At 42.3% G+C, this 21,023-nt stretch overlaps 1 protein-coding gene across 3 annotated transcripts in view; it reads right to left on the reverse strand.

The window, feature by feature from the left end:
- The window catches only part of SLIT3 (slit guidance ligand 3), a 494,867-nt gene that overhangs the window by 56,609 nt on the left and 417,235 nt on the right, over positions 1 to 21,023 (reverse strand). For all 3 annotated transcript variants that reach the window (XM_077186384.1, XM_054642751.2, XM_077186385.1), the window contains 2 exons: positions 17,868 to 17,992; positions 1,834 to 1,931 (listed from right to left, as the gene is read on the reverse strand). In XM_077186384.1, coding sequence (XP_077042499.1) covers positions 1,834 to 1,931; positions 17,868 to 17,992 — 223 coding nt within the window. The remainder of the gene's footprint in view (positions 1 to 1,833; positions 1,932 to 17,867; positions 17,993 to 21,023) is intronic.

A 21,023-nucleotide genomic window follows, 5' to 3' on the forward strand; every position in this document is an offset into this window, starting at 1 on the left:
CTAAAGCTCCACAGCCCTGCAGAGCCACAGAGGTTATGGACTGACTGAATTAAAAACAAGGAGAAAATGGAGCAATGCACATGCTGAACATTCAATTTCATGCAGCAGGGTTTTGATGAGATATGGTTTTATGTGTCTTTTATTAGACCAACTGAAACTATATAAATAACTATAAAAAGCAGAATCCTTCCCTATAAAGCCTCGAATGTTGTTCAGCAACAAAACTACCCCTGCAGTTTTATAAAGGATCTCAAAAACAATGCTCATTTGGAACTGAGGCAAAGCCTCAGAAATTGTAAAATTCATTCAATTCAGGAGAGAAATGCAGAAGTAGCTCTCAATTCAGGTCATTCAAAACTCTTTATCTGCTGCCACAAACAAAATGCTAAAGAAAAACCCGATCCAAAATATATGTGGAAGGCTCTCATTCTAGCATTATGGATATTATAAAATGTTTTACTACTGCAATTTTAGTATCAGCTATATTTTTGAAAAATGGGTACTGAGTGACAAACTCCAGATATTCTAATGTGGTGCAGTTTTACATTGGCACAAGCTGGAAAAAGCTATTTACATGAGTGACCAGAAAGGAAAATGGACTGAAGTCCACCAGACCATTAAGCAGAAACTGAACGTGAACTTTTACTCCAAAAATTGCTGGACCTGCTAAAATCAGAATCAAGAGAGGGTAGATCAGACCAAAGGAGTGGTTTCACCAGAATCTATGGAGTCTGCTGAGCAGCAGGACCCCCTGGACACACTGTGACCTGCTGAGCCTCCCCCTCCTCTCCCAACTCCATCACCCTGCTGACACATCTTGGCTCAGGAGACTCCTCTGCCCTGCTCAGGGGCTGCCACAGGTGCTCCAGGTGAGCCTTGAGCTGATGGAGATGGGGCCATGCCTGCTCCTGTTCTCCATGCTGGAAACTCCTGCTGCTGTTCATTACAGAGCCTACAGTGTCTCTTCACCCCCATCCACCTGTGCTTTTCCACTGCAATATCAGCAGTGTCCTCTCTCCTGTCATGTGCTGCATCTGCTTCTGGAAGCAGGGAATTCGTGAGGGTGGGCACAGAGAGAAGCACTGGGGCATTTCTTCTGTTTACTGCTTCTTCTTTTGCAAGAAACAGCACAAACATGGAGGAGCAAATCTATGAGAATTCTAGAAGCTCTTTTTAAAAAAGAAACTTTCTATCAATTTGAATGACAACGAATGACCAAAGCCTCAAACTTGTATTTTCTTAGCTGTGAAGTAGTGCCTGCAGCAGTGCAGATCTCCCATCTCCTATCTCATTAAAATTTCTGGACTTCTCTCAGAGCATCCCCACCTATGCTACATTTTTGTAATCTGGGCAAACTGAAATCCACAATATCCAGCTGCAGAGGTTATTCTCTTGCAGGCACAATGCTTAAGATGTGGCAATCTCCCTGTGCTTTTTAATTGTTTCTTTAAAGCCTGTTTGTCTGCAAGATTCTTCAGTATGAAAACATTTTGGATCTGGCTGTCAAGCAACAGATGCTCACTTTACAAATACAAAAACAGCTTAGATGTGAGCCTGAAATGCCCCAAGGAAAATTAGGATACAGATAACACAATGCAGAACATAGAGACTGCTCAAAAGCTCTTAAATGTATATTGCATTATGAGGAAATAAGGAGGCCTGTTTCACAGGAAATGATATGTCACACCAAGGAAACCAAAGCAATAGTTTAGTATGGCAAATGGAAATGCCACATGCAGCAGTTTCTATAAAGGAGCCATTACAGTTCATTAATGCAAAGCAGAAACACATTAAATTTTATCATCTCATTTTAAATGAACTTTGTGCTACTACCTGAATCCATCTTTATTTGCTTCTGTGAGGTGGCAGGTCCCTCCATTCTGACATGGATTCTGAATGCAGGAATTAATGGGCACACTGCAGTCTCGACCCTATTTGGGAAAATTCAAAAGAAACAATGTTAGTAAGGCTCATGTTATCTGTGTCTCTTGTTCCTTCACTCTGCTTGTGGCACCACTTACAAGAGGTCTGTGGTCTTCAGACCCACAACATCCCTTCATGTTCTTTATTGATGATCAGATTTATTCATGACTTCAGTGAGAATTTGCCAGGGCAGCTGCTTTATCCAATGGGACTGGTGGGCATCTTAGTATTACTTCAGGTTCAAGACTGTAATGAACTCTTTCACTGGAGTGTTTTAAGGAAACAGCTGGTTTCACCATCATTCCAGCACACTTTAATGTTAGTTACAATGAAGAGAATGACTCAGGACCAAAGGTAAGCAGAAGGCCACACACAGTGAGCACAAGCCCACATGGAGTCAGCACTCACCAAGTGCACTCACCAGGCTCTCAGTTAAACCCTGCAGCAGCACAGGCTGCTCATTACCAGAGTCAGAACCACAGGGGAGAGGCCCTTTGTGTGCTCAGAGCTGAGCTTGAATTTCTGCACACAACACACCAAGAGTTCATCGTTGACTCCGTTCCCTTCTTTAAGGTTTCCCTAGAATACACCTCAGTTCTGACTGAACCTCACCAGCCTGAGACACCTCCACTGCTACTGACTTTACTGACCCTTCAAGGCATAAACATATTTCTCTGTTCATTATATTCTGCTGATAAAGACAAGCTATTTGTAAAACTGGCAAATACATTGAAGAGGTTGATTTTGCTTTTCAGTTGCTGACACAGTGGGGTGGAGTAAAGCCACCCAAAAGCCTCAATCCTCAAAGGATCTGAGCAATCACAAGAAGTTCAAGAGATCACTCTGCTCTTCCTGCTGAAGGTCCTGCTAGCAGTGGACCTCTGCCAGCTCATCTGCTGGAAAGCTGGTAGATTACTTCAGACAAGAGGAGAAAAATATCTTGGGAGATACAAGAATTCAGTTCAGGTAGCTGGCTTTTTGTCTTAATTTGTCTCTAGAATGCTTATCTTGAAATTGGTGCATTTTAAAGCCTAACCAAGGAATAAAAAACCCAAAACAGCTTAGCATAAAAACCCCAAAACAGCTTATGAGTGTGAACTTTAGTAAAGGGTTCAATTGTTCTGGTCTGTCCACTGCTGGTGCTTGGCTCTTGCTCACACATCCTATGGTCAGTCCTCCAAATACCACTGAAATCTTCAGTACTTTGCAGCAGGCAGGACATGTGGCCATCATGTGGAGAGCAGAGAAGTCATTGTGAAGAAGTGAGGCACAGTGATTATCACAGAATCACTGGGCTGGAAAAGACCTCCAGGATGGAACCCACCCTTTGGCTGATCCCACCGTGACAACGAGACCAGAGCACCAAGTGCCACACCCAGCTGTTTTTGGAGCACCTCCAGACATCATCACTCCATCCCTTGCCTAGGCAGCTCATTCCAGTGCTAGCAACCATTTTAGTGAAGAAGTTTTTTCCTGATAATCCAACCTGAACCTTCCCTGGCACAGCTTGAGGCCATTTCCTCTTGTCCCATTGCCAGCTGCCAGGGAGCAGAGCCTGACCCCCATCTGGCTGCACCCTCCTGTCAGGGACTTGTGGAGAGTGAGCAGGTCCCCCCTGAGCCTCCTTTTCTCCAGGCTGAGCTCTCTCAGCCACTCCTTGGGACTGTCCAGACCCTTCCCCAGCTCTGTTCCCTTCTCTGGACAAGCTCCAGCCCCTCAATGTCTTGCAGTGATGGTGGCCTCACCAGTGCTGAGTACAGGGGGACAATCTATTTCTGGTACAAGCCACTTGCCCACCTGGGCACACGGGGTCATTTTCAGCCTCTGGAGACCAGCAGCTCCTGGTTCTTTCTTGCCTGGCAGCTTTCCAGGCCCTCTGCCCTCAGCTTGGAGCTGCAGGGCCTGTTGTGCCCCAAGGACAGGCCCCAGCACTTGACCTTATTGAGCCTCATACTGTTGGCCTCCAGCAATATGTAGATACATACATGTATTATACATTTTATATTATAATTTCATCCAACACCACAGAGGAGTTTTGTTAACAAAGCTGTATTTCCTGAGGCTCTGTCTCCAGTATTCCCCAGAGCGAGGAGACGCAGCTTTGCATTTTCAAATTCCTGCAAATACAAGAGGGACAGACTTCTCCACAGCTGTATCAGGAGAGAAACACTTCCAAAGGCCACCAGAGAGCCTGGCCAGGGTGGCTGGCAGTGAGTTCATCCCCCAAAGGCCAGCAGAGAGCCCTGGGCAGGGTGGCTGGCAGTGAGTTCATCCTCCAAAGGCCTGGCCAGGGTGGCTGGCAGTGAGTTCATCCCTGCACAGCAGTGCCGGCAGCACGCACGGCGCTCGCCCAAGGCCTGGCACAGAGGCTCTCTGCTCCATCCGTGCCCCGTGTGCCAAGCAGCCTGTCCTCCTCCATCTGAGATCCCAAATGTCTCAGGCAGGGATTGGGATGGAGCTGAGGGAAGCTCCTGCAGGTTTTATTTTGGCACCATGTGGCCCGCGGCGCTTTGCGGATGCAACCGTGGGACGGTGACACTGATCACCCTGCTCCAGCACTGCCATCCCTCCTCCATCTGTGCCCTGAGCCCTGGCTGTTCACTGGGGTGTTGTGAGATCCCCAGGACAAGGTGAGAGATGAGAATCTGACTCCAAGTCATCAGAAGGCTGATTTATTATCCTATCCTATCCTATCCTATCCTATGAAATTATATACTAAAACTATACTAAAAGAAAGAGAAAGGATACTTCAGAAAGCTAAACAAGAATGATACTGAAAGCTCCTGACTGACTCCTCAGAGTCTGACACAGCTGATGGTGATTGGTCATTCATTAAAAACAATTTGCATGGAACCAATCAAAGATGCACCTGTTGGTAAACGATTTCCAGACCACATTCCAAGCAATCAGATAATTATTGTTTTCATTCTTTTCTGAGGCTTCTCAGCTTCCCAGGAGAAGAAATCCTGGCAAAGGGATTTTTCAGAAAATATCATAATGACAGTTCACCACCTTCTTGTAGTGAAGCTGGAAGCTTCACTTTTATACTTTTCCTGTGTCCCTGGAGCTACTTCTATTTCATGCAAACTCTTCACCCCTGTATCATTAAAATATTAAACCCTTGGCAGCCAAGTGGAGCAAGCAGCAAAGCATCTGTTTTTCTGAAGGTTTTTGTCACAGCTGAAACCATGTAAAACAGGCCCATCACTTCCACTATAATTACTCAGATTAATTTGAATGTTCTTGTAAAAATTTAATAAAGATAAATGTTAAAATGAGAGCAAGGCCCCTTCAGTCTCTTGCACTGGCACATGAAGTTTTGCATGACAAATTCTGCTCTCATTTCTGTACTGAACATGGCTGAATTATTGGCTTTTTGGGCCTCAGGCAGCATGGAAACCCATTAGAATGTGCTGCTGAACCAGACAATTGCAACAATGGGTTGCTGTGTGACTTTAAGAAAATTAGAGTCTTTCTGACTCAGTTTACTCATTGTAATAAATGGGCAAACAACATTTAATCCTTCTCTGAGGATTATCTTCTCAGAGCTGACTTTATCAATAGCAAGCCCACAAAAGAAGCACAACTTCTCTAACAAGGAAGACTTTGGAAAACAAGGAACTCTGAGAGGAGAGAAGCTGCAGAAAATAGTGGTACTAATAAATCTACAGCAAAGCAAGGCCATTTCATTTCTGTATGAGACTGTCACTACCCAGAAGAGCCTAAAGACATTCTAGAAACATCTTTCAAATGAATAACGCAATTCTCCAGTCTCAATTTACTGTAAGACTTCTTACTGGAAAAATGGAATTGCTGTCAAGCATCACTAAAATTAATTTATCTGCGAGTTGGGAAATACTCCTTGAGTTATATTGCCTGGAAATAACTATTGTTACAAAGGAGAATATTGTCTATTTGCTTCAAGACTAAAGAGCCTTTTAATGAGGTCTGAAGCAGAAATAGAGGTGCAGACTTGTTTCAAGGACAGGCAAGAAGATAGAACTGTCTCAGCAATTCACAGAAAGAGGATGAAGGTCCCTCTGTGTGCAATATTTTACTTCTAGAGCTTTTTTAGGATACAATAAATTTTTGTCTAGTCTGATAGGAAGGCATCAGCTCCAAAACACTTTTATGTATTTTCTCTAATTTTCTGCAGGAGTGGAAAGGTTTAGGCATTGAAACAGGAAATTTCTGCAACTTATTAGAAGATGTATCTCAGAGTCCAGCTGTCCTTTTGAACCTCAAGAACCTCAGCTGGTCCAGACTTAATCTGGGCTGCTCCAGCTCCACGTTTCAGAGAATGAGAACAGAACTAGTCACCATACCTAGAAAGAATCATTTTTTTGTTTGAAATTACCCATACTGGGCATTGCTATATCTACAAGCTGTTCCTCAGCACTGCTGTGCCAAATTCCAGCTTTTACAAGGATCCAATACTGGGAACATTATATCATGATCAATAAAACACCCAATAACAAGTAGCAAAACCTAATAAGAACCCTCAGCAGGAAGAACAAGGGATAATAGAGTAAAAAAAGCACTCATTTGCCTTGACACTGTTTCAACCACTGCAATATTTTTTTCAATTAATTTCAATTTTTCAATTTTTCCAATTTTTTCAATTATCAGCATTGTCTGTGTAGACCAAGAGTTTCATTCACACCCACGTGGCAGAGGTTTGAACTCTCTCCATCCCAATGTGATCCTTCTCCTGTTTTATCAACAGAAGGGCACAGATAAGGGGTGGAAACACCACCACAGCACAGGCAGAAGGTGGAAAGCTCCTGGTGTATAAAAGCATCACTGCTGACTGCAGGAGAAACACGACCCAGGCAGCCAGGGAGACACCTGCAGACAGGCAGGAATTGTCCAGCCTCACTGGTTTGTGAACAGGGAGCCCTCATTGCAGCTAATTACAGCCCTGTTCAATGACTACAGTGTTTCACAGCATGCTGGAAAAATGAGCTCTACAACAGAAATACCAAAGTTTATTCGACTTGTTAACAACATCCAATGTGCTCATAATAAATTTTAGTTAGATGGTATATGTGGAGAACAGATGGTAGCATTCATGTGTTTAGCAAAAATACTAAATGAAGACAAATATAGTTGATAGAGACTTTAAATTAAGAACCAGGAAATTTTCATAAACAACTTAATTATCAAGGTCTAAATACAGCTAAAGCTTTTAGGGAAAACAGACAAAATTACATCTACAAAGACACTGAATTGCACACTCTGTCCTTTACATTCCTAATTGTGGGAGTGATGCATCCACATCCAAGTCTCAGTCTCACAAACATTTAAACACTTGTCTTATGGGTTTCCTGGTCAGAAGTTAATAAGAAACCATTACATTAAAGGAAAAGGCTTAGTAAATCTTCCACTTCATGACAGGCTGGAAGGAAAATGCACAGGAAGATAACAGAGAAGAACACTGTGTTTGTTCCATGAGCATCCCCAGGAATGTTATTCCAGCCTACAAGTATCTGCCAGCTTTAACATTTCAACCTCCTAATCCTGGGAAATGGAGAATAAATGGACACTTGCAGCCACTTTGCTGAGCTGTGCTCTGCTCCCACAGTGTGGCAAGGATTTTATCATTTTCTGTATTATTCTGATCGAGGTTGATGCACACACCTGAGTGTTGCTGCACCTGGATATGCCAGTGAGACTTAAATTCAGACCTGCAAGGTCCCAAAGCAGAGGGAAGGGACAAATGTGGTGTGGAACAGTGATTTCCTGAGGCTTTGTATGAAAAAAATGATGGGCAACAGGTAAGGAGAGGGGGAAAAATCCAGAAGCAGTAGAAGACACAGGCACCCAGCACAGAGAGAGAATTCAGTCTGAACTTCTGAATGCAACTTTTTCCTTTGAGTTTTACTTCTTTCATGCTTAGTAAAGTGAGAACTGTGATCAAAGGTTTTCCTGAAGGTGTGCCATGCAGCTATCCAATAAGGTATAAACTGATGCTAATTTTGACCTAATAGCATGTTTTACCAATGACTTCTTTCACCACTTATCCCTCTGCCAAAAATAGTCAAAATTGGAGGATAAATTGAAATTTTCCAGGGCATGAAGGCAATGTGATGTCTCATGAACAAAGTTTTATCACATAAACTTCAGTGCCACTAGAAAATTAAGCTGGGAAAAAAGAATGAGGCATTCAGCAGTTTTCCCTGTAATAAACACATTCAGCAGCAATAAATACAAAGAAGAAACAAGAAGAATTTTGCATAATTGACCAAGGGAACACGATACCATAAATTCAGCCTCACAGCCAACATGCTAAGTTACAAGTTTGGTAGGAAAAATTCTCTCAAGTTCTATTCATGGTTGTATATTTCAGAGCCTTTCAAGGCAGGGAAACCCAGTATTTGCTATAATGGGATCATAAAAAGAAGTTTTACATGAACTGCAAGGCTGACAGCAGTTATGGAAGCAAGCAGGGCATGTGGTGCTAACTGCAGCATGAGGGACTTGATGGATCCCTGCAAACACAGCCTGGGGAAGGGAATGCTACCAAATAATTAGAAATGTTGTAAACTGTGTGAAGAATGGAACCAACTTCCAAATATAAAATTGACTTAAATTCTATTAAAAGAAGGGCTAAACAGCACAGCATTGGGAAGGAGTGTTACTTTAGCAGTGAGTTTCAAATATCATTTGAAACTGATACTCAGAGGCAGATATCTGATATTCAGATCCATGCAGACAGCTGACACCCTGCTGTCCACACCCAGCAGTGGGAAGCTCTTCAGCAGATCCAGGTGAAATCTTTTCCTTGTTTATGCTCTTTCTGGCCATGGACACACTGGCTAAGCCTCAGTCTGGAAAAGATGCATCTGATGCTCACTGGCAAGGTCAAACAAGCAGAGGAGCTGGCAGGGCCTGTGTTAGATCCATCTGCTCAGGCATATATACAAATTATTTGGCAAGGCATGGGAAATATCACAGCAATTTTGGATCAGACTGCTTTCAGATTGCCAGGTGGAAGTTGAGAGATTTTGATCATCTGTTGTTCACAAAAATCTTGTGACTCCTCCTTCTGAGCACAGCCCTTGCTACAGAGACCCACACCTCGGGGATGCATCCCCACTCACACTGGGGATGGATTAATTCTTTCTCTTCAGCCTCCCATCCCAATGGGGTAATAAAAATGTGCCTTCTGAGGATTGCTGTTCAGAAGCCAATTAATTTAACATGAAATATCAATTTATTTCATCCGCCTCTAGTTTGGAATAAAAGTTTTTTAATAGAAATCTGAGTTTACCTAGAACAATCTGAATTATTTTTTCAGTTCAGCATCTCTGTTTATTCAGGTGTACTTACACTGACACATCCATACTACAACAGAGTTGCCTGCTGCTCATAAACATGAAAAATACTATTTGCTAAATGGCACAGAAGGCAGGTTATGAAAAGAAGAGACCCTGATATTTTTCTTGTGCTGCCCCTCCCATCTTTCAGCTGATTTAGCTCCCCCTGCAAACTTTCTCAGTGTTACTATCAGAAGTAAAAATACACACAATATTTAAAACCCATTATAAAGTTACATCCTATGCCAGTCTAGCTTCATCTGGCATCTGATTAAACAATGATTGGCCATGGCAGCAGCACCTCTTAGTGACTTCCTTGTCCTTGTTAATAAATCACAATTGTCAATTTATAGCAAATTAGGCAAACTCTGCTCTCTTAAGCCTCATTTTATTTCAATCAGAAAGATTTATGACCCTCCAGGGTATAACACACCTTCCATTACCTCTCCAGCTAGTAATCAAGAATATGCCTGTCAAAGTCAAAGTGCAAGGATTCATCATTTTATTTTTTAAAAACTCTGGTTCTTTTCCTATGAGCATGGAATTTAATTCTCTGTGGACATTTGAGGTTTATTTTGTAATTATATTAATTACCATGCAAATCCTGATTGCCCTTCCAAACCTCTCCTTACATGAGCACTTTGGGTTTCAATGGTCTTTTAGGCTTTTAATCAATGACAGGAGATATGTCATTAATCCATCAGCAGTCAATTCACACAGCACATGTCTGAAATGAGTCCAGAGGTGCCAAAATGGATGGGACAGGTGCTCTAGAGCTCCCAAGGTTACAACTGACTGATCCATACCATTGTGTGAACATTCTGGGAGATGCAGAAGGAAATTAGGGACACTGAAAAGAGTTAATTTTGCTGAGGGTTGATTCTATACATAAAATACAACCCAATATATTTGCTGTAAATCCAACACTGAATACTTCCTATGTAGTCTCTAATTAAACCAGTTCATGAATGAGAAGAGTGTTTTTAGTACCTTCAAAATATTTAAGTGCCTATTTATTTTGCAGTGACAATAAAACTTTTCCTTTCAGGCTATCCAAAGTGAGTGCCTCTTTTTCAATGTGAACTCTGTAGAGTAAGTTATAAAGACTGGACATTTGTATAGATAGCAAAAATACTATCAATGATATGATTTAAGAAATAGAAATAACATATAATTGTTGTATTTTAGATTAACTATGCCTAATACTTAAGCTATTGAACAGCCTGCCTGGAGAGGAGCACACATTACAAACAAAACCCCAATGAAGCCTAACATGAGGCAGAGATTATGTGATTAAAAAATCTCTCCAAAAAGCTCACTGGGTTTCTGAAATAAATAGAGCTGAGGATGCTGGAAGAGCCCCAGTCCCTTGGAAGAACCTTCTGCTGGCACATCCCTGTTTGTTAAGGATGCAGGCATTTGGTTTGCAACTGATGAAAGGTCTCCCACTGAAATACACACTATTTCAGCAGAAATGTCAGTGTAATCTGTTTTGCTTGTGGAAGGTTTCCCATCTCAGAGACACCAGCAATCCTTTGTGAAATCCATTTGATAGTGGGCTGGGCTGGCAGGTTCAGTGATTTCAGAATCAAATGTGCACATGAATTTTGCAGACTTCTAAACAAGTGAAGCATCCCCCCGTGTGAGGCAAGAGCACAACAGTTATTTCAGGGGTTGTCAGCAGGATGAGGAGGGGACCCCAGGGACCAAGGGGGCCAGAGAGCTTTGGGACAACCTTACCTGCAATGTTTATGCATTTACCCCAAACACTAATCTAATCCCAATCTAATTCCCAAACGAGCCTGGCATTAGATCATTTCTATTAACAGGAGGGGCTTTAGTCTTCTTTTCATCTTAGCCTGCTTATAGCAACTTCATCAATTCCATCATCTCCAAAGGAAAGGAGAAAATAAGGCAATCAACCTCCCAGGACAATCTCTGCTCATGTTCTTGGACAACAAAAGAAACCCAAAAGTCATTTCATGGAGTGCACTCAGAGCCAAGAAAGCCTCAAGGATAACAGATGACAGAAAATCACAAGGGAATTTACAATAAGGATTTTCAGCTGTGGCCAACTATTTCAACTGGTTCAATCATGCAGAAATGGTGGGATGCAGAAAATTAAGATCTGGTTAAACAGAACTTGATTAAGCAGAGTTATAGGAACCAGCAATCACCTGAAAGGCAGAAAAACCACAGAGGAAGAAAGAATTTTATTTCGTGTAACAGGACCAGGCAAACATAAGAACAAGAGCCTGAAATTCAGATTAAATGCCAATAAAAACTTCTCCTTTACCCTGGGAAAAGCAAGATTGGATGTCTGGTCACTCATTTAGAACTAGACCAGGAAAACAGTAGTAAAACCACAGTGAGGGAGAATAATCCCCACTGACAAGAGAATGAATGTGTCAGTGCCCACCTGTGGGTGCAGCTCCCCATCCCTGCACTGCTCAAACGCAGGGAATGCCTGAAGCTGCTCAACATCTGCTTTCTTGCTGGCCCCACAAAAATCAAAATACTTCTTCAGAGCTGGCTTTATTGTTAGGAGCCCTCATTAGGGCCTGCCACACTACATGAGTGGGTTTTTACAGGGCCTGTGGTGGGTGTGCTCCTGCCTCGATGCCTTCAGCCAGCAACTGGGGCAGTAATCCCTCTCTAAGCCTCTCATTTTATGCTCTTCTACATGTAAATCTCTGTTTTCTTTACACCTACTACAACAGAAAGGGCAAAAAGCAGGTAACACAAGTCTGACTGCTGCATGGTAAATTTTACAGAAAAAGCATGTGGAAGAAAATATTGTGATTTCTGCATTTTTTCTGCCCTAGGAGTTCTATATGAAATTATAATCACTTGCTGCTTACACTGCTGTTTGCCCTAAAAATCCACACATAAATACAGATCTACTCATTTTATGTGGCCACCCATTACCTCTCATCCCTGAAGGCCTTCTCTTTTATTTAACTATGAGTGGAAAATACTTCTTTGACACTCATTAATAGGCATTTTCAGTATGGCTATCAAACAATCAAACAAAAATAAAACACCGCAGATCACATAAACACACACTCCAGGAGAATTTATTACAATGAAAGCTCAAGGCAGAAGCACCTCACACAAACAGCATTTTGCTGCACTGATTTCTTCTACACCAAATCTTGGCATGGAGCTGATACTGCAGTGCCTGTGCCCTGACCCTGGGGGAGAAGGGAGGCCAGGGCACAGCAACACGAGGAGGCAGAGAGAGGAGTTTGCTCTCCTGGATCCTGTGGGTGAGGCCAGGCTGCTGAGAGTCCCTTCCAATTCCTTCTCCCTTTGCAGCTCCAGCTTGGGATTTATTTATTGCTGAGGGATGCACATGGGTCAGGCCATAGTGTGCACCAGCCAGCCTGCTTCTAAGTTTGTTAGCAAAACCTCAAGAATTCATCAAGATTACTGAAACAGAAATTGTGCTAAATTAAGAAAGAAGAGGGTGACAAACCAAATGCCAAGACCACAAGAACTGGATAACAGAGGACTGTGAAACACCTGGACTGCAACCAGTCATTACTCTAAGAAATGCAGGCAGAAAACGAGTGAACAAGACAAAGGCACCAACCAAGAAGTGTGCACTTAGTAGTTTGTAGAATCTATAAATATGTGTGTAATGTAAACAATGAATAGCTTCTGCTTAATCATATTAGTCAGTTCTTCAGGACTCCTAAATTTCCCACAATAATGGGGACCCAAGTGTGTGTTAATAGAGCCAAGGAAACAAAAGCACAGAGCTACATCTGCCCACAGGATCAGCCTGACCAACCAGGCACAGCAAAAGCCAAACTCTGCCCTGGCTTACAGCCACTCAACCCCACCCAAGCCAGCATCACTGAGAACTTGCCCTGTTGGAACAGATGAGCAAACACCCCCAGAGCCATGCTGAGCTCTGGGCTGAATCCTCTCCCCTGGCTGTCCCTGCTGCAGGGCTCTCACAGATTATTGGTGTAAGGCTGCAAAAGCTCGCTGTGGTAAAGTGCAAATTTATCTAAATAAATAAATAAATGAATAATTTTATTATTATATGTTATTAATATATATTATATATTATATAATATTAATATATAATATAATATAATTATATAATAATATATATTTATAATATATAATATATTACATAATATAATATATTAATGTATATAATATATTATGATAATTATAATATATTAATATTATATATATATATTATTTATTTATTTATTTATTTATTTATTTAAATAAATGGATGAATAAATAAATAAATAAATAAATACCCCCTGCTCCAAGCACAGCAGGGCCAGTGCACCCCAGGAGCCAGGGGTATAGCCAGGGCAGCACCTGTGGCATGGGGACAGTGCTGAGAAAATCTCCTGTCAGCCTCGTGCTCAGCAGCCAAAGCTCCTGCTCAGCTGCACTGACCCCCTCAAGGGCTGGCACTGAATTTTTATCAGTGCACAACATGGGATTTGTGTGAATGCCCCATTTCCCAGAGACATCCTGCTCTGGGACCCTCCACTTCTAAACTTGTTTCCAGGGACAAAAACCAGGCGTGGGGGGTGTGGGGAGGGGGAAGAGCCAGATTCCTAGCAGAAATTTGGAGCCAGCTTCCTCACTAAATATCATTCTGGCTTCACTGTAATGCCTCCCACCACAAGAGTCTGGCTGCAAAGAATGCTGTCTCTCCAAAGCCCAAGAGCTTTACCCAGGATTTTTCCAATTGTATCTGTCATTCTGGATGATTGGTGAAATTGCCTGAACCCTCAAGACACCCCGGGTCTGCAGGAAAAGTCAGGACACTGGCTGAACTCAACAGGGAGGTGAAGAGATTTGGATAAAATTTAGAGCAACTCTAGCACAGACATGCATCAGCATCTGGTGCCTGGAGTGAGGGATGTGAGCTGTGCCAATTTTACCCATCTTCACTTTCCATTTCAGACAGCTTTCAGTGACAGCAGGACCCAGAGGTGACAAACATCTGCTTTCCAGCAGCTCTGGCTCCTTTACCTGAGCAATCAGAGGACATTCCTAGGCAGGCACTGCACTTCCTATTCTGGCTTGGCAATGTTCTTTCATTTCAGGCAAAACAAAAATGTATGTTAGACTATTTCCCCAGTTCTACAAGTAATTCTATTTGAAAGTAAGCAAATTATGCTTTATTTGTTGCTACTGCAATTTTAAGAAAAAGAAAATATAAAAGACAAAAATCAGCCAAAAAACCCCAAAAGGGCATATTCAGAGTAAAGCAATGACAAAATACATGGAGTGTTGGTTTCAGTCACTTTAGTTTTTGCTACAGTTATTCAAGTGAAGTTTTTTCCAATAGCTTATTGATTGCAAGCTTGATTAATCTCTTGAATTCCAACACCCATGGACTCAGTTTTGCAGTATCAGTGGGAATACTTACAAGCCACAGACTCTACAGAATCAATGAACTGGTAGGTTCCTGTTATCTGTTTCCCAGCCCCAGCTGCACTCACACTCACTGCCTTTTGCAGGTGGCCAGCAGCATTTCCAGCAGGAGAAATCTCCATCTCTCCACTTACAATCAGACTTTACAATCTAAACCACACATATTATTTAAATCATCATTCAAAGAATGCTATGGAGAAGAGAAAAAACCCCAACCCACTGGAAAATGACCCCTATGCCTGTGTTTAATATGAAAACATGAGTTTAATAACATGGAGAACCAGCTCCTGCCAGCACTGCTGGCACCCTGGAGCTCCTGCCAGATGCTGGAGGTGCCAAGAAAGCCTCCCTGGGGCTTTCTCCCCAAAGCACAGCCACAACAGCACTGTGTCAGCCATGGTTTATCTCCAACAAGCACTTTGATCACCCATTTTAAGGCAAGAGCAGCAGCAAAGATCATTATCAGCTCAGCCTTGCCCCTCACAGCTCAGGTGGTCCATGACTTATCTCACTTTGAGTTTACCCAAACCATCAAGGGCAGCACTGAAATTGCTAAAAGCCCCACAAAGTATACATTCAATAGCCAAAACCTCTCTGTGAGCATGAGAAGTAAGAGATGGAACTGCCATCAGTGTGACAGCAAAAACCAGACCACAAGCTTGGAGAATGCAGATAACTGGGGGAATGTCCTGATCCATCAGGCCCCACTCTGGCAGCTGGTAACTGAGGGGACTTTCTGTGTTTTTCTGAAGGCTGGCATGAGCACAGGAACCCCAGAAAGCCTCTTGTAATGCCTGCCCCTTCGCAGGGAACATTACGAAGCCGTCAGCTTAAATTTGGGAAAAGGGTGGGTTTTTCACTTTATTGATGCACTCTTCCACAGAGGATTTTTTTAAAATCTACATCAAACAAGGAAAAACAAATGCTGAGAGGGCAGATTTAGGGCAATTTATCAAGGTCTGGGAAATAGCTTCCAGATGGATGGAGCTGTTTGGTGCTGGCTGGTGAGAAGGAAGCAAGGTATTGTTATTGAATTAGCATGAATCTCTGGTGGAGAACTGCGTGGTAGATAGAGTGCTCCTTTCATATGGTTTGCATTTGGAACCTGTCATATTTCATTTTTATTCAAAAACCTGTGGTAAAGACACACAGTTCATTTTTTGCTTATTCAATTTCCACCAATTCTCCCTGAACTGTTGGCCAGTATTTTTAAACCCTGCTCCCAGTGCCATACCCAGTCTGTTTGCTCTTTGCCACGCTTGGCTGGCAGCTTGGAGCTTACCAGCTCACAGCAGTTTTGGGTTTTGCATTCACACACTGATGTCACCTAAGAGTGTGTGAGAGAGGAGAAAAGCTGGATGCTCTGTGAGATGTTTAAACTGAGCCACATCAAGTGTTTACCAAAACCCCTCCAAGGGAAACAACGCATCCTGGGTTTCATGCACACTACAATGTGCTGATAAACTGGAGGCTTATTCTGGATTTTTCTTTTTAGTTAATCTTCCCTTCATAAACATGTCTTTTAGCAATATAAATGCATCTATACCAGTAACTTTTTATCTAATCTATCCCAGTGAATAAGGGATACTGCAAAAAAACCAAAAACAACCAGCAAACAAAAATCTGAGGGCCAAAAAGAGAAGGTAAGCTCATAACACATTTTTACTTAGAATAACCTGGATGCCTGCTCCATGATACATGTCTTAAAGAGTAAGGTATATGCAAAGACTTATGTGTTCACCTGCTAGTTCTGAAATAATTTACTTTTCAAGTTCCCATCTGAAGAATTCAACATAATTTATGTTAAAAATGAAATTAAAATGACCATTTTCTTATTGACCTGAGGAGATAAATAGATTGTTATCAAGTAGTTTCAGGTAAACAGATTTTGGACAATATGGTCCTTTAAATCCTAGAAAAGTTTCTGGTATGCCACTGGGTAGAAAGATTTCTAATGACAGAAAATCTCCAATGCTTTTTCAATTATTTAGGAGAACTGTTATTATTCTTGAGTAGGACACTGGGGTGAAATAGAAGAAATAAGCTTTATATTTTCTCTTTCCCAATATTTCAGGGATCTGTCAATTACCCTGGGATGCATCCCAGGAAAACAGAGAAGGGACATGGTGATATCATCAGAACCAATTAATTCCTAAATCCTACCTGAAATGTAACACACAGATACTTGTGCTGACTTCCCACATGAATGTCTGCTTTTGCCCTCCTTTTTCCCCTATAATTCTTATTATTTTGTGTTTTATGAGCATCTGTTTCAACTGACCAGGACTGCAAGAAGTATCCAAAGAGGACAATAATAAAATCCCAATCTGCAGGATGCAGCCTATGCTGGCCATAGCACCTGAAACCCCCCAGGCTGTGAACAGATCATATTTATTACTCATTTATTACTTAGTCCTTCAGCTACTGACTCCTGAGGTGGATTTCCAGCTACATCAGCTCTGGGACAGTGCCCTGGTGTCCTGAAGCTCTCACAGTGAACAAGGGGAGTTATCCATCACTGCTGAAGAAACTGCTTTACTCAGTTACTTTCCCCATTTCCCATTGTGTTTTCAGGAAGCCCACAATGGGAATCCACAGGATTCATATTTGCAGACCCCTCTGTGGACTTTAGTGCTCTGAATTCAGAGACAGCAGATTTAGGGGTTGTGTCTGGTCAGGGGTCACCCTTCTGCTCATCAGTCTGTGGAAGGTGGGTGTAAATTACCAGGTGTCAACATTCTGTCACCATGGACCAACCTGGCCCTGAATTGTCACCTGAACTGCCTTTCCTTTGTCTGGGAGCCTGTGAAATGGTGATCTGGTTGCTGGCAGAAAAAAAGAAACTAAAAGGAGGATAAAACCAACTTGGCATTTTATATGGATATCTACATCCCAGAATCAGAGCATGCCCATGGCTGGAAGGGACCTCTGGAGGTTCTACAGCCCAACCACCCTGCTCAAAACAGGAGCACCCACAGCAAATTTCCCAGGATGGTCTGTGCAGTCACAGCACAAAGCAAAGCCCTTCCAACTGCACAGGATGAAATTTGTGGCAGGGCACAGCTGAAAAGTCACACACAACCTGCTTGAGCAAGGAACCTTGGAGCCCAGTGCTTGTAAAATCAGCTCCTCACAGGACAACCACTAAAGAACCACAGGTGATGGGGAGCAGCTCCTTGCTCCTCATGCAGTTCCTTGGAGCCATACCTTGAACCCAAAAGGGCAGGTGCACTGGTAGAGCTCCACGGGGTCACTGCTGCACGTCCCATTGTTCTTGCAGGGGCTGGAGAGGCAGGGGTTGCACTTGGACACCACACTGAGATCCACGGGCTCTGTAGAGGCAGACACAGAGTTAGTGATGGTGTCTCTGGTGTGGAGATCACCCCAAGGTGGGAAAGCCCCTTTTTCCCAGCCCTGAGAGCAAAGAAGAAGGCAGAATTCCTTGGCTCTGGCTCTCAAGGTTGTTTATTTGCTCTTATCTAATACACTGTCTGTCTGACCTGCTGAGGTCTGTCCAGCAGGTCAGTTTGAGGCACTCTGACTGCCCTCAGGGTGGTATTGTCTTTTTATACTAAAAACCACCTGTACTTTATTTACAATGATTTTCCAATACCTATCACCTATGTTAGACAGTTTGTTTCTACTCTAAACTGATCCAAAAGTGCCAACATCACAGCAGAAGATGGAGGCCAAGAAGAAGAAGGAGAAAGACAGAACACGCTGAGATTCCTCCATCTTGCCTCTTGAATTCATTCTAAATCCCCAAAATTCTACTTTTTCACCCTGTGGTAAATTCACTATCATTCTACTCAAACCCTTGTGGCTTGTAACTCCTCACACAAAGTTGGTAATTGTTTCCATGGGCTAAAATCAAAGGCACAGGTGTTTTTGACTCTGTGCCAAGGTCTCTGAGGCCCCTGCCAGGGTCTGGAGTCCTCCAGGGCAGCCAGAGGAACATCCTGGGTCCCAACATGTTAGCAGAGAGCTGGATTGCAGAATTAACACCCCCCATGCACACACAAACACTTTCCCCCAAGCACTGGCACAAATGCACATGCTGCAGGTGCACTGCACAACACCAGGGGATTCCCAGGGATCAGAGAGGCTTTAAGTGCTTAAATCAAGTGCTAGGCAAGTCTCAATGATGCTCATATTCTCCTGAAGATGCAAACATATGCTCTGAAAAAAGCATGTTGGGAACCTCCAGGGAGTGGGTTATATATATATATGGCTTTCAGCAATTTTTCCTCTTCTCAGTTCTGGAAATCCTGCAACAGCAGCCCCAGGGAACTGTAACCTGACATTTCTATGGCTGATAACAAGAATGAAAGTGCAGATGCAACAACATAAATAAAAACCATGTACAAGACAGATTTAGTTAGAGGCTTATGGGAATATTTAGGTGCAAAGTGCTCTACCATCCTTAATTTAACATTAGAGTTTGAAACTTATTTTCTTCCCTTTCTGCCCAGAAGAAGGATCAACACTGACCTATCTCATCAAAGTGCAATAAAGGCAAATATGCAAATATGTAAATGTATGCAAGTAAAGAACAGGGCCATATTTAAACCATGTAAAAAACCTCATATTTGTAGCAGAAATCTTCCAGAGAAGTAGTGAAGCTTGTAGGTGAGCAGGAAGATAAACACAGACTAAAACAACGCTAATTACATTTGGGGTCCCAAGTCAATCAATACTTTATGGTTGAGACTTTACAGAAAGCTAATTTAGGCAGTTATATTCACAGTTAAATAAAACATGGTGATTTTTTAAATGGCTACATTTCAAATAATAATAAGTATTAACTCACTGGCTTTTATATGTAAAAAAATGAAACCTAGCACTTTAAAGTGGCTTAAATTATATCAGGCAGTAAAGACCCTAAAGTAATTTTATTTCATTTTCAAGGAAATACCTTTAAAAATAATTTAAAATTGGTCTTGTACTAATCAAAAGTGGGCATAGAGCTTTTGTTACTGCATGATAAATGGTAGGAGTAAATTGTGAAACATCCTGAAAGTGAAGAAAAGAAGCTTAAATTTGATGTTCAAGAGAAGATGGAGCTCCAGAGTCACCAGAACTAGGGATGAAAAAATCCCTTCTAGCCAGGGATTTGCTTTGAGTTGTCCTGCATGAGTTATGAATGTTCACTGTGAATGCTTGCAGAGCACCAGCAGGGGTAAGAACATGGCAGAAGTGGGGGCTGAAGGGTCTCAGGTGGCAGCACTGGGCTGTGTCCGGCTCCTGCAGTGATGGTGGTGCCACCAGGGACTGACTGGGAGTGCACAGGCAGCACTGAGGGAAAAATACACAGGAAGAAAAAATTCTAAAAATTAAATGAAGGACTGTTGTCATCCTATTTTATGTCTAAACACAAAGCCATACATGTTTTTATCTTGGAAGACGAAATCACATCTAAATTCCTGGCACTGACAGGGGCTGGAACGTGACATACCTGAGTTACACTTGTCTTCATGGTAAAATAAACAAAGAATAAACAAAGGTGGCTCCTCTGAGAGCTCATGAGACAGGCAGCAGTGTTGCTCTTTTAGATTTAGAGGTCAGTAAGCCAGAATTTGTTCTACTATTTATTTCATAATACGTGTACATTTTCCATTTATTTCTACGGCATAGATCAAAGCTAATCAATGTAGGAGCTAATAAGAACAGTGTTAGTTCCTAGCAGTTAAGTAGTTCATTACTTTGCCCTTGTGGATTTGATTTATAAATCCATACAGCAAAATGCCCTCAGCCCAGCACATTCCTTTCCTCCACTGCATAGCTGGGAGGGCAAGTTAATAAAAAGCAGAGCTGAGTTTGCATGACTTGCACATAACACACTTTTATTTCCTTGGCTCTGCTGAGACATAACCTCCTGCTCAGGCACGGGCTAAAAACATATTTTTAACAAGAAAAAGTTCAACTACTTTTTACATTATTTACTAATGTGAAAGTTCCTGGAGGTCACAGAGGACATCTGAGCACGACCTTGCTGCAGCAGCTCAAGGTGCCCAGCCCAGCATGGGCCAACCCTTGGTGGGCACCCAGGGTTTTGGGGGTCAGGGCTCAGCACTCCCTGCAATGGGAACAGGGGGCAGTGAGACTGCCAGACCATGCCCTGGCTTTCAAAATATTTGTATTTTCATGAGCAAAGGTGAATTTGTCAAGGGCTTAGAGCTTCTTGAACTTTCCTGCCACTTGTCCAGACTATCAGCTGTTTCTGCTTGTGCAAACACCAACTCCGAATCAACACATTATTTTCTCCTTTTCTGTTCAGATAAAGCAAGCTAGGGGGATGTTTGGGATATTAGAAAGAACATGAGCTTTCTAGTGGACCAATCTAATATTTACATAGAAAGCATA

Source organism: Agelaius phoeniceus, chromosome 15, assembly GCF_051311805.1.
Source record: "Agelaius phoeniceus isolate bAgePho1 chromosome 15, bAgePho1.hap1, whole genome shotgun sequence".
NCBI classification, from domain to species: Eukaryota; Metazoa; Chordata; class Aves; order Passeriformes; family Icteridae; genus Agelaius; species Agelaius phoeniceus.